Below are 15,197 nucleotides of genomic sequence, written 5' to 3'. Positions count from 1 at the left end.
ATTATTTGTCATGAAGGAAAACAGAACAGGCATTGGATAATGTCTACTTTTACTGCCATCTGGTGTCCACTTTTATAAAAGAAGTAAAACCTTTGCTTGACGGTGTGTTTGTGTCAAATGAAGACAAAGTTGTGAGGTGTGCTCACCTCGCTAAAGCACTTCCTCAGCGAGGGTGGAACTTCTCCGTCCAGGACCTGCAGAACCGCCTCCATGTCCTCCCTGGCAGCAGATCCTCCTGGATCACTGCTGAACAGACTGAAGAGATCTGAAAACATGGAGGGACCTACTTGAAATACTCCAATGATTGCATCTCCAGCCAAACAACATCACATCTAGATCTAAAAACATTGTTCTGTGGATCACATCTACAACTAACAAGATCATTGTGTAGATCACATCTAGATCTAACAAGATCATTGTGTAGATCACATCTAGATCTAACAAGATCATTGTGTAGATCACATCTAGATCTAACAAGATCATTGTGTAGATCACATCTAGATCTAACAAGATCATTGTGTAGATCACACCCAGATCTAATGAGGTCGTTCTGTAGATCACATGCAGATCAAAAAGATCATTCTGGATATCAAATTCCGATCTAACAAGATAATTCTGTAGATCACATCCAAATCTAACAAAATCGTTCTGTAGATCACATCCAGATCAAAAAGATCATTGTGTAGATCACATCCAGATCAAACAAGATCATTGTGTAGATCACATCCAGATCAAACAAGATCATTCTGTAGATCACATCCAGATCAAACAAGATCATTCTGTAGATCACATCCAGATCAAACAAGATCATTCTGTAGATCACATCCAGATCAAAAAGATCATTGTGTAGATCACATCCAGATCAAACAAGATAGTTATGCAGATCACATCCAGATCAAACAAGATCATTCTGTAGATCACATTCAGATCTAACAAGATAATTCTGTAGATCACATCCAAATCTAACAAAATCGTTCTGTAGATCACATCCAGATCAAAAAGATCATTGTGTAGATCACATCCAGATCAAACAAGATAGTTATGTAGATCACATCCAGATCAAAAAGATCATTGTGTAGATCACATCCAGATCAAACAAGATAGTTCTGTAGATCACATCCAGATCAAACAAGATAATTCTGTAGATCACATCCAGATCAAACAAGATCATTCTGTAGATCACATCCAGATCAAAAAGATCATTGTGTAGATCACATCCAGATCAAACAAGATAGTTATGTAGATCACATCCAGATCAAACAAGATCATTGTGTAGATCACATTCAGATCTCAAGGGTTCAAGGGTTTCATTGGTCACATGCAGAATACACCACAGTGAAATGCTCTTCAGATATTGCGTACAGTGGGATCCAAACACTAGTTGCTGAATCTAATACACTAAATACAACAATTTGTATAGCTCTGATGTACATTAACTACAAGACAATAAGTCCCAGTAGTTATGGTAGAAGTATCAGTACAAGTAAAAGTACAGTAGTCACATACGGTACCAGTGCAATATGAAATAGTATAACAATATAGGAAGTAATAAATATGAAAGTGTCTACACTTCTTTTGGCAGTTGAGTAGTGACAGTAGTATGAACAAACAGTATGACTTCCTTATACTCTTGTTTTGACATTATTTACAGTCATTGAATGAAGAGTATTGTAGTCCGGTAATTACAGTGGGAAGTAAAGTGCAATTGTGATGTGTGTTAATGAGCGGTGCAGTTGAGCAGTCTGATGGCCATTGGTTTGGGGATAGAAGCTCCTCCTGAGTCTCTCCGTGTTGGCCATGAGACTCCGCTAGCGCTTGCCTGACTGCAGCAGTGAGAAGCTTGGGTGGCTAGAGTCCCTCACTATCCTCTTGGCCTGGCCACTCTCTGCAGTCTGTTGGTGCGCTGGTGTGCGGTGCTATTCCCAAACCAGGAGGTGATGTTTCCAGTCCTGACACTCTCTGTTGTGCATGAGTAGAAGTTTCTGAGGATCTTGTGCTTTAGTTTGAACTTCCTGAGTCTCCTGAGGAAGTAGAGACGCTGTCGTGCCTTTTTCACCACCTTGTCTATGTGTGTGGTCCAGGACAGGTCTTCTGATATTGTCACTCTCAGGTATTTGAAGTTGGTCACTCTCTCGACCGGCGTCCCTTCGATGCTGAGTGGACTGTAGTTCCTTGCCCCCCGTCTCCTAAAATCCACTATGATCTCCTTGGTCTTGCTGACGTTCAGGGCGAGGTGGTTCTCCTGACACCATAGTGCCAGGTTCTTCACTTCACTCAGGTAGGCCGTCTCATCGTTACCCACCACAGCTGTGTCGTCAGCAAATTTGGTGTTTTTAGCCACACGGTCATGTGTGTAGAGTGAATAGACTAGAGGGGCTCAGAACGCAGCCCTGGGGGGCTCTGGTGTTGAGGATGATGGTTGATGAGGTGAAGTTCCCTGCTCTCACCACTTGTGGTCTGCCTGTCAGGAAATCCAGGACTCACTGACAGAGGGTTGAGTTCAAGCCCAGGTCCTTGAGCTTGATGACAAGCTTGGATGGGACTATGGTGTTGAATACTCAACTGTAGTCTATGAACAGCATTCTCACATAGTTCCCCTGCCTTGTGTACTTAAGTACTAGTAGAGTAAAAGTACATGTATTTATAAGATAATATGTGTAAGCACTAGTAGAGTAAAAGTACATGTATTTATAAGATAATATGTGTAAGTACTAGTCGAGTAAAAGTACATGTATTTATAAGATAATATGTGTAAGTACTAGTAGAGTAAAAGTACATGTATTTATAAGATAATATGTGTAAGTACTAGTAGAGTAAAAGTACATGTATTTATAAGATAATATGTGTAAGTACTAGTAGAGTAAAAGTACATGTATTTATAAGATAATATGTGTAAGTAGAGTAAAAGTACATGTATTTATAAGATAATATGTGTAAGCACTAGTAGAGTAAAAGTACATGTATTTATAAGATAATATGTGTAAGTACTAGTAGAGTAAAAGTACATGTATTTATAAGATAATATGTGTAAGTACTAGTAGTGTAAAAGTACATGTATTTATAAGATAATATGTGTATGTACTAGTAGAGTAAAAGTACATGTATTTATAAGATAATATGTGTAAGCACTAGTAGAGTAAAAGTACATGTATTTATAAGATAATATGTGTAAGCACTAGTAGAGTAAAAGTACATGTATTTATAAGATAATATGTGTAAGTACTAGTAGAGTAAAAGTACATGTATTTATAAGATAATATGTGTAAGCACTAGTAGAGTAAATGTACATGTATTTATAAGATAATATGTGTAAGCACTAGTAGAGTAAAAGTACATGTATTTATAAGTAGCCAGTCTTGATGAATCACCCTGCGTGTGCTCAATAATGAGATAAATGTGGGCGTTGTGATGATCAGCATATATTCTGCTCACTGAAGAGACACAAACCTCTGCTCACAAGTTTAGTAGGTCCACTTTGTGTGCTATCAAGTGTTGTAGTAGTTTGTGGACAGAAGGACTTACACTTTGCCTTCTCTCCTCTGCTCACAAGTTTAGTAGCCATCAAGTGTTGTAGTAGTTTGAGGACAGAGGGACTTACACTTTGCCTTCTCTCCTCTGCTCACAAGTTTAGTAGCCATCAAGTGTTGTAGTAGTTTGTGGACAGAGGGACTTACACTTTGCCTTCTCTCCTCTGCTCACAAGTTTAGTAGCCATCAAGTGTTTTAGTAGTTTGAGGACAGAGTGACTTACACTTTGCCTTCTCTCCTCTGCTCACAAGTTTAGTAGCCATCAAGTGTTGTAGTAGTTTGTGGACAGAGGGACATACACTTTGCCTTCTCTCCTCTGCTCACAAGTTTAGTAGCCATCAAGTGTTGTAGTAGTTTGTGGACAGAGGGACTTACACTTTGCCTTCTCTCCTCTGCTCACAAGTTTAGTAGCCATCAAGTGTTTTAGTAGTTTGAGGACAGAGTGACTTACACTTTGCCTTCTCTCCTCTGCTCACAAGTTTAGTAGCCATCAAGTGTTGTAGTAGTTTGAGGACAGAGGGACTTACACTTTGCCTTCTCTCCTCTGCTCACAAGTTTAGTAGCCATCAAGTGTTTTAGTAGTTTGAGGACAGAGTGACTTACACTTTGCCTTCCCTCCTCTGCTCACAAGTTTAGTAGCCATCAAGTGTTGTAGTAGTTTGAGGACAGAGGGACTTACACTTTGCCTTCTCTTCATCTCGTCCTCGTGTGAGCAGCACCAGACCGACCACAAGGTTGTTGAAGTGAAGTCCTTTAGTCGTACCTCCGAATGACGTGTAGATCACCTGATCACACAAAATACTTCTTCTATATAATAGCACATGTAAAGTACTAACTTAGATATAGTCATTTACTTGTACTTAGCTTTAATACATGTAAAGTACTAACTTAGATGTATTTACTTGTACTTAGCTTTAGTACATGTAAAGTACTAACTTAGATATATTTATTTACTTGTACTTAGCTTTAATATATGTAAAGTACTAACTTAGATGTATTTACTTGTACTTAGCTTTAGTACCTGTAAAGTACTAGCTTAGATATATTTACTGTTACTGAGCATTAGTACATGTAAAGTACTAACTTAGATATATTTACTGTTACTAAGAAATTGGTACATGTAAAGTACTAAGTATATACAATGAAGAAGTTTTTGGAACATCATTTGAATACTAATTCCTCTGTTTAGTATTGGAGATTTGAAAGTAGTGTAGTGCAAGTAGTAGTACTTCTGCAACTTTGAGTGGTACTCCATCTCCCAGTACTTCCTTGTCGAAGCACTGCTGAGTCATGAAGAAGGACACACCGCTGGTTCTCTTGAAGGCATCTTTCAGTCTCTTCAATTCCACATCTGTCACTGCAACACAGCAACAATACTCATCATGTCACTGCAACAATACTCATTATGTCACTGCAACAATACTCATTATGTCACTGCAACACAGCAACAATACTCATTATGTCACTGCAACAATACTCGTTATGTCACTGCAACACAGCAACAACAATACTCATTATGTCACTGCAACACAGCAACAACAATACTCATTATGTCACTGCAACACAGCAACAATACTCATTATGTCACTGCAACAATACTCATTATGTCACTGCAACACAGCAACAATACTCATTATGTCGCTGCAACACAGCAACAACAATACTCATTATGTCACTGCAACACAACAACAACAATACTCATGATGTCACTGCAACACATCAACAATACTCATTATGTCACTGCAACACAGCAACAACAATACTCATTATGTCACTGCAACACAGCAACAACAATACTCATTATGTCACTGCAACACAACAACAACAATACTCATTATGTCACTGCAACACAACAACAACAATACTCATTATGTCACTGCAACACAGCAACAACAATACTCATTATGTCACTGCAACACAACAACAACAATACTCATTATGTCACTGCAACACAACAACAACAACAATACTCATTATGTCACTGCAACACAGCAACAACAATACTCATTATGTCACTGCAACACAGCAACAACAATACTCATTATGTCACTGCAACACAGCAACAACAATACTCATTATGTCACTGCAACACAGCAACAATACTCATTATGTCACTGCAACAATACTCATGATGTCACTGCAACACAGCAACAACAATCCTCATTATGTCACTGCAACACAGCAACAACAATACTCATTATGTCATTGCAACACAACAACAACAATACTCATTATGCTAACTTCTTTACAGGACACTATTGATACATTTGGTCTGAGTCCACACACTTCAATTATAATACCATATACATTTACATCATCATGCAATGTCACTAGAATCATTCATAGATGATGCAATGTAACTATAATAATTCATAGATGATGCAATGTAACTATAATAATTCATAGATGATGCAATGTAACTATAATAATTCATAGATGATGCAATGTAACTATAATAATTCACAGATGTAATGTAACTATAATAATTAATACATGATGCAATGTAACTATAATAATTCATAGATGATGCAATGTAACTATAATAATTCATAGATGATGTAATGTAACTATAATAATTCACAGATGTAATGTAACTATAATAATTAATACATGATGCAATGTAACTATAATAATTCATAGATGATGTAATGTAACTATAATAATTAATACATGATGCAATGTAACTATAATAATTCATAGATGATGTAATGTAACTATAATAATTAATACATGATGCAATGTAACTATAATAATTCATAGATGTAATGTAACTATAATAATTAATACATGATGCAATGTAACTATAATAATTCATAGATGTAATGTAACTATAATAATTAATACATGATGCAATGTAACTATAATAATTCATAGATGATGTCATGTAACTATAATAATTTATAGATTTAATGTAACTATAGCTGATTTAATGTCTAATGTGATGGGAGGTGGAGTCCAAGGTCACAAGCTATAGTGATGGAGGGAGTGGAGGTACAGACCGTGGACTCATTCAAGTACTTCGGGGTGTGGCTGGACAACAAGCTGGACTGGACTGTGAACACGGACAGGAAAAGACAGAGCAGGCTGTACTTCCTGAGGAGGCTGCACTCCTTCAACTTCTGTAAAAAACTCTTGTGGATGTACAAACCCCGTTTCCATATGAGTTGGGAAATTGTGTTAGATGTAAATATAAACGGAATACAATGATTTGCAAATCATTTTCAAGCCATATTCAGTTGAATATGCTACAAAGACAACATATTTGATGTTCAAACTCATAAAAAAAATTTTTTTTTGCAAATAATCATTAACTTTAGAATTTGATGGCAGCAACACGTGACAAAGAAGTTGGGAAAGGTGGCAATAAATACTGATAAAGTTGAGGAATGCTCATCAAAGACTTATTTGGAACATCCCACAGGTGTGCAGGCTAATTGGGAACAGGTGGGTGCCATGATTGGGTATAAAAGTAGATTCCATGAAATGCTCAGTCATTCACAAACAAGGATGGGGCGAGGGTCACCACTTTGTCAACAAATGCGTGAGCAAATTGTTGAACAGTTTAAGAAAAACCTTTCTCAAGCAGCTATTGCAAGGAATTTAGGGATTTCACCATCTAAAGTCCGTAATATCATCAAAGGGTTCAGAGAACCTGGAGAAATCACTGCACGTAAGCAGCTAAGCCCGTGACCTTCCATCCCTCAGGCTGTACTGCATCAACAAGCCACATCAGTGTGTAAAGGATATCACCACATGGGCTCAGGAACACTTCAGAAACCCACTGTCAGTAACTACAGTTGGTCGCTACATCTGTAAGTGCAAGTTAAAACTCTCCTATGCAAGGCGAAACCCGTTTATCAACAACACCCAGAAACGCCGTCCGCTTCGCTGGGCCTGAGCTCATCTAAGATGGACTGATACAAAGTGGAAAAGTGTTCTGTGGTCTGACAAGTCTACATTTCAAATTGTTTTTGGAAACTGTGGATGTTGTGTCCTCTGGACCAAAGAGGAAAAGAACCATCCGGGTTGTTCTAGGCGCAAAGTGTAAAAGGCAGCATGTGTGATGGTATGGGGGTGTATTAGTGGCCAAGACATGGGTAACTTACACATCTGTGAAGGCACCATTAATGCTGAAAGGTACATACAGCTTTTGGAGCAACATATGTTGCCATCCAAGCAACGTTACCATGGGCGCCCCTGCTTATTTCAGCAAGACAATGCCAAGCCACGTGTTACATCAACGTGGCTTCATAGTAAAAGAGTGCGAGTACTAGACTGGCCTGCCTGTAGTCCAGACCTGTCTCCCATTGAAAATGTGAAGCCTAAAATAGCAGAAGGGAGACCCCCGGACTGTTGAACAACTTAAGCTGTACATCAAGCAAGAATGGCAAAGAATTCCACCTGAGAAGCTTCAAAAATGTGTCTCCTCAGTTCCCAAACCTTTACTGAGTGTTGTTCAAAGGAAAGGCCATGTAACACAGTGGTGAACATGCCCTTTCCCAACTACTTTGACACGTGTTGCAGCCATGAAATTCTAAGTTAATTATTATTTGCAAAAAAAAAAAAATGTTTATGAGTTTGAACATGAAATATGTTGTCTTTGTAGCATATTCAACTGAATATGGCTTGAAAAGGATTTGCAAATCATTGTATTCCGTTTATATTTACATCAAACACAATTTCCCAACTCTAATGGAAACGGGGTTTGTACTTTTTAAATTCCATCTCAACTCTGTACACTGCTGCTGGAATTTTAATTATCCTGAGGGAACTCTCCTGAAGGAATCAATAAAGTACTATCTATACATCTAATGTAACTATAATAATTCATAGATGCAATGTAATGTAACTACAATCATTCATAGATGTAATGTAATGTAAGTATAATAATGTAACTGTAATAATTCATAGATGTAATGTAAGTATAATAATGTAACTATAATAATTCATTGATGTAATGTAAGTATAATAATGTAACTATAATAATTAATTGATGTAATGTAAGTATAATAATGTAACTATAATAATTAATTGATGTAATGTAAGTATAATAATGTAACTATAATAATGTAACTATAAAAAAATCATAGATGTAATGTAAGTATAATAATGTAACTATAATAATGTAACTATAATAATTCATAGATGTAATGTAATGTAAGTATAATGTAACTGTAATAATTCATAGATGTAATGTAATTGAAGTATAATAATTCATAGTTGATGGTTTATTATTATTATGACTGTATGAACAAGAGGTTGAAGGTCCTCCTGATAAAGTAAGAATGATTAACAGCATGAACTTAGTACTTCAGTACTACTGTACTGTGATATGATTTCAATATTACTGTCTATAGTACTACTGTACTGTGATACTATTTCAATATTACTGTCTATAGTACTACTGTACTGTGATACTATTTCAATATTACTGTCTATAGTACTACTGTACTGTGACACTATTTCAATATTACTGTCTATAGTACTACTGTACTGTGATACTATTTCAATATTACTGTCTATAGTACTACTGTACTGTGATACTATTTCAATATTACTGTCTATAGTACTACTGTACTGTGATACTATTTCACGTTTACTACCGTATTTTTTGGACTATAAGTGGCAGTTTTTTTCATAGTTTGGCCGGGGGTGCGACTTATACTTAGGAGCGACTTATGTGTGAAATGATGAAGACATTATAATATTATTGATCTTATGTGTGAAATGATGAACACATTATAATATTATTGATCTTATGTGTGAAATGATGAAGACATTATAATATTATTGATCTTATGTGTGAAATGATGAACACATTATAATATTATTGATCTTATGTGTGAAATGATGAAGACATTATAATATTATTGATCTTATGTGTGAAATGATGAACACATTATAATATTATTGATCTTATGTGTGAAATGATGAACACATTATAATATTATTGATCTTATGTGTGAAATGATGAACACATTATAATATTATTGATCTTATGTGTGAAATGATGAACACATTATAATATTATTGATCTTATGTGTGAAATGATGAACACATTATAATATTATTGATCTTATGTGTGAAATGATGAAGACATTATAATATTATTGATCTTATGTGTGAAATGATGAAGACATTATAATATTATTGATCTTATGTGTGAAATGATGAACACATTATAATATTATTGATCTTATGTGTGAAATGATGAAGACATTATAATATTATTGATCTTATGTGTGAAATGATGAAGACATTATAATATTATTGATCTTATGTGTGAAATGATGAACACATTATAATATTATTGATCTTATGTGTGAAATGATGAACACATTATAATATTATTGATCTTATGTGTGAAATGATGAAGACATTATAATATTATTGATCTTATGTGTGAAATGATGAACACATTATAATATTATTGATCTTATGTGTGAAATGATGAACACATTATAATATTATTGATCTTATGTGTGAAATGATGAACACATTATAATATTATTGATCTTATGTGTGAAATGATGAACACATTATAATATTATTGATCTTATGTGTGAAATGATGAAGACATTATAATATTATTGATCTTATGTGTGAAATGATGAACACATTATAATATTATTGATCTTATGTGTGAAATGATGAACACATTATAATATTATTGATCTTATGTGTGAAATGATGAAGACATTATAATATTATTGATCTTATGTGTGAAATGATGAACACATTATAATATTATTGATCTTATGTGTGAAATGATGAACACATTATAATATTATTGATCTTATGTGTGAAATGATGAAGACATTATAATATTATTGATCTTATGTGTGAAATGATGAACACATTATAATATTATTGATCTTATGTGTGAAATGATGAACACATTATAATATTATTGATCTTATGTGTGAAATGATGAAGACATTATAATATTATTGATGTCATTGACGTAAGAGACTAGACGTATAAGATTTCATGGGATTTAGCAATTAGGAGTGACAGATTGTATAGCATGTTCTATATGTTATAGTTATTTGAATAATAATATGTTACGTTAACATACCAGTTGCTTATTTATGCCTCATATAACGTACACTTATTCAGCCTGTTGTTCACTATTCTTCATTTATTTTAAATGTCTATTCTTGCTGTTGGCTTTTATCAAATACATTTACCCCAAAAAATGCGACTTATACTCCAGTGGGACTTATATATGTTTTTTCCTTCTTTGTTATGTATTTTCAGCAGGAGCGACTTATACTCCGAAAAATACGGTATACTGTACTGTGATAATATTTCAATATTACTGTCTATAGTACTACTGTACTGTGATGCTATTTCAATTTGACTATTGTACTGTGATATTTCAATATTACTGTCGATAATACTACTGTACTGTGATAATAGTTTTATGATCATCTACATCAACATTTAAGGACTAAATGACAATAATAAACATATGTTTCATGTACCGTAAGATTATTTCTTACAATAAAGACAATGATGACATATTTTTGTGGTCCCCTTTATTTAGAAAAGTACTGAAAAGTATCAAAATAATTTTGGTACTGGTACCAAAATATTGGTATCGGGACAACACTAGTATATACACACACACACACACACACACACACACACACACACACACACACACACACACACACACACACATACATACATACATATATATATATATACAACCCCCCATACAGCAAAAACGTCTCAACTAACATTGGACACAAATTCCTCAATCTGATTGACAAACACTTTCCCAAAGGCAACACCCTAAGAAAAGTATTCAACAAGAACAACATTAAATTGAGCTACAGCTGCATGAACAATATACGACAAATCATCTCAAACCACAAAACAATTGCAAATGAGCCGTCGGCCCCCGGACAGAGCGACTCCAAAACCAACAAAGGCTGCAACTGTCGAAAGAAACCTGATTGCCCTCTCAACGGGGGGTGCTTACAAACATCAGTTGTCTACCAATCTAAGGTAACACGCAAGGACATTAACACATCCGACACATATGTAGGATTAACCAAGGGAGAATTCAAAACCAGATGGAACAATCACAAGGCTTCTTTCAGGAACCAAAACCTGCGGAATACCACAGAACTCAGCAAACACATTTGGGACCTCAAAGACAATAATGTTGAATATTCAATAACATGGCAAATTCTTGCATCCAGCACACCTTACAATAGTGGTAATAAAAGATGCAACCTATGCTTGAAAGAGAAACTGTTTATTATTTACCGTCCAGACCTGTCATCCCTCAACAAGCGCAGCGAAATTGTAACAGCATGCCGCCACAGACGGAAACACCTCCTAGGTAACACATGAGCCAATCACCACGCCCCTACGCCAGCCTGTACCCACCCACTCTGTGCCCTATATGAACCATGGTATGTGAATGCTCCCATTAAAATCTCCTGATGATTGAGGGAACCCCCCTCATGAAACAGGCCTGTAGAGATGAAATAGTCTTGTGATTTTTTTTCCCCACACACACATACATACATACATATATATATATATATATATATATATATATATATATATATATATATATATATATATATATATATATATATATATATACACATATATATGTATGTATATATATACACATATATATATGTGTGTGTGTATATATATATATATATATATATATATATATATATATATATATACATACATACACACAAGTATATATAATATTATAGTATAAATAATATTGAATAAATATTTAGTAATATTTAGTGAAACAGCAGTATAACCTCTCTTGAAATAGAATATATTGTGATGTATAGTAGTATATAGTCAAATAGTACTATTACCTTTCTTGAAATATAATGCATCGTAAAATGTTGTATAATATTGAGTAATATTTAGAAAAAGAGCAGTACAACATCTCTTGAAATAGAATATACTGTAATATAGAGAAATATTTAGTAAACTAGTATTACCTTTCTTGAAACGTAGTAAAATAGTACTATTTAGTGAAAGAGCAGTATAACCTGTCTTCATATAGAATATATAGTAGTTTAAATGTAGTAATATTGCAGTATTACCTGTATTGAAACATAGTAAAATGTAATACAGAGTACTATTTAATGAAAGAGCAGTATAACCTGTCATATTGTTGTTTAAATGTAATAATATTGAATCATAGTAAAATGTAGTACAATACAGAGTAGTTTGTAGTTTAAATGTAGTAATATTGCAGTGTTACCGCTCTTGAAAGGTAGTAAAATGTAGTATAATACAGAGCAGTTTGTAGTTTAAATGCAGTAATATTGCAGTATTACCTAGTAGTATAAAATGCAGTAATATTGCAGTATTACCTACTAGTATAAAATGTAGTAATATTGCAGTATTACTTATTAGTATAAAATGCAGTAATATTGCAGTATTACCTATTAGTATAAAATGCAGTAATATTGCAGTATTACATAGTAGTATAACATGCAGTAATATTGAAGTATTACCTAGTAGTATAAAATGCGGTAATATTGCAGTATTACTTAGTAGTATCAAATGCAGTAATATTGCAGTATTACTTAGTAGTAGTATCAAATGCAGTAACATTGCAGTTCTACCTGTATATAGAGGTAGTATAACATGCAGTAATATTGCAGTATTACCTAGTAGAATAAAATGTAATAGTATTACAGTATTACGTAGTAGTATAAAATGTAGTAATATTGCAGTATTACCTAGTAGTGTAAAATGCAGTAATATTGCAGCATTACCTAGTAGTATAAAATGTAGAAATATTGCAGTATTACCTGTACTGAAAGGTAGTATAAAATGCAGTAATATTGAAGTATTACCAGTAGTATAAAATGCAGTAATATTGCAGTATTACTTAGTAGCATAACATGCAGTAATATTGCAGTATTACCTAGTAGTATCAAATGCAGTAATATTGCAGTATTACCTAGTAGTATAAAATGCAGTAATATTGCAGTATTACCTAGTAGTATAAAATGCAGCAATATTGCAGTATTACCTAGTAGTATAAAATATAGTGATATTGCAGTATTACTTATTAGTATAAAATGCAGTAATATTGCAGTATTACCTATTAGTATAAAATGCAGTAATATTGCAGTATTACTTAGTAGTATAACATGCAGTAATATTGCAGTATTACCTAGTAGTATAAAATGCAGTAATATTGCAGTATTACCTGTATTGAGAGGTAGTATAACATGCTGTAATATTGCAGTACTACCTAGTAGTATAAAATGCAGTAATATTGCAGTATTACTTAGTAGTATAAAATGCAGTAATATTGTAGTATTACCTAGTAGTATAAAATGCAGTAATATTGCAGTATTACCTGTACTGAAAGGTAGTATAAAATCCTGTAATATTGCAGTATTACCTAGTAGTATAAAATGTAGTAGTATTACAGTATTACCTAGTAGTATAAGATGTAGTAATATTGCAGTATTACCTAGTAGTATAAGATGTAGTAATATTGCAGTATTACCTGTATTGAAAGGTAGTATAAGATGCAGTAATATTAATTAGTAGTATAAAATGCAGTATTACCTGTATTGAAAGGTAGTATAACATGCAGTAATTGTACTTAGTAGTATAAAATTTAGTAATATTGCAGTATTACCTGCATTGAAAGGTAGTATAAGATGCAGTAATATTACTCAGTAGTATAAAATGTAGTAATATTGCAGTATTACCTGTATTGAAAGGTAGTATAAGATGCAGTAGTAGTATAAAATGTAGTATAAAATGCAGTAATACCTGTATTGAAAGGTAGTATAAGATGCAGTAATATTACTTAGTAGTATAAAATGCAGTATTACCTGTATTGAAAGGTAGTATAACATGCAGTTATATTACTTAGTAGTATAAAATGTAGTAATATTGCAGTATTACCTGTATTGAAAGGTAGTATAACATGCAGTAATATTACTTAGTAGTATAAAATGTAGTATAAAATGCAGTATTACCTGTATTGAAAGGTAGTATAAGATGCAGTAGGAGTATAAAATGTAGTATAAAATGCAGTAGTAGTATAAAATGCAGTATTACCTGTATTGAAAGGTAGTATAAGATGCAGTAGGAGTATAAAATGTAGTATAAAATGCAGTATTACCTGTATTGAAAGGTAGCATAAGATGCAGTAGTAGAATAAAATGTAGTATAACATGCAGTAGTAGTAGTATAAAATGCAGTAGTAGTAGTAGTATAACATGTAGTATAAAATGCAGTATTACCTGTATTGAAATGTAGTATAAGATGCAGTAGTAGTATAAAATGCAGTAGTAATAGTAGTATAAAATGTAGTATTACCTGTATTGAAAGGTAGTATAAGATGCAGTAGTAGTATAAAATGCAGTAGTAGTAGTAGTATAAAATGTAGTATTACCTGTATTGAAAGGTAGTATAAGATGCAGTAGTAGTATAAAATGTAGCATAAAATGCAGTAGTGGTATAAAATGCAGTAGTAGTATAAAATGTAGTATAAAATGCAGTATTACCTGTATTGAAAGGTGGTATAAGATGCAGTAGTAGTATAAAATGCAGTAGTAGTAGTAGTATAAAATGTAGTATAAAATGTAGTAGTAGTAGTAGTATAAAATGTAGTAGTAGTAGTATAAAATGTAGTATAAA

The 15,197-nt window shown here is 33.4% G+C and overlaps 1 protein-coding gene across 1 annotated transcript in view; it reads right to left on the bottom strand.

The window, feature by feature from the left end:
• Positions 1 to 15,197, bottom strand: part of usp32 (ubiquitin specific peptidase 32) — a 66,389-nt gene that overhangs the window by 50,776 nt on the left and 416 nt on the right. Inside the window, exons 2-4 of the mRNA XM_061934096.1 lie at positions 4,757 to 4,884; positions 4,207 to 4,312; positions 147 to 265 (exon numbers count right to left, since the gene is read on the bottom strand). Coding sequence (XP_061790080.1) covers positions 147 to 265; positions 4,207 to 4,312; positions 4,757 to 4,884 — 353 coding nt within the window. The remainder of the gene's footprint in view (positions 1 to 146; positions 266 to 4,206; positions 4,313 to 4,756; positions 4,885 to 15,197) is intronic.

This window comes from Nerophis lumbriciformis, linkage group LG30, assembly GCF_033978685.3.
Source record: "Nerophis lumbriciformis linkage group LG30, RoL_Nlum_v2.1, whole genome shotgun sequence".
Taxonomy (NCBI): domain Eukaryota; kingdom Metazoa; phylum Chordata; class Actinopteri; order Syngnathiformes; family Syngnathidae; genus Nerophis; species Nerophis lumbriciformis.
The sequence above is the reverse complement of the archived record's forward strand: the minus strand, read 5'-3'. Positions and strand labels throughout refer to the sequence as shown.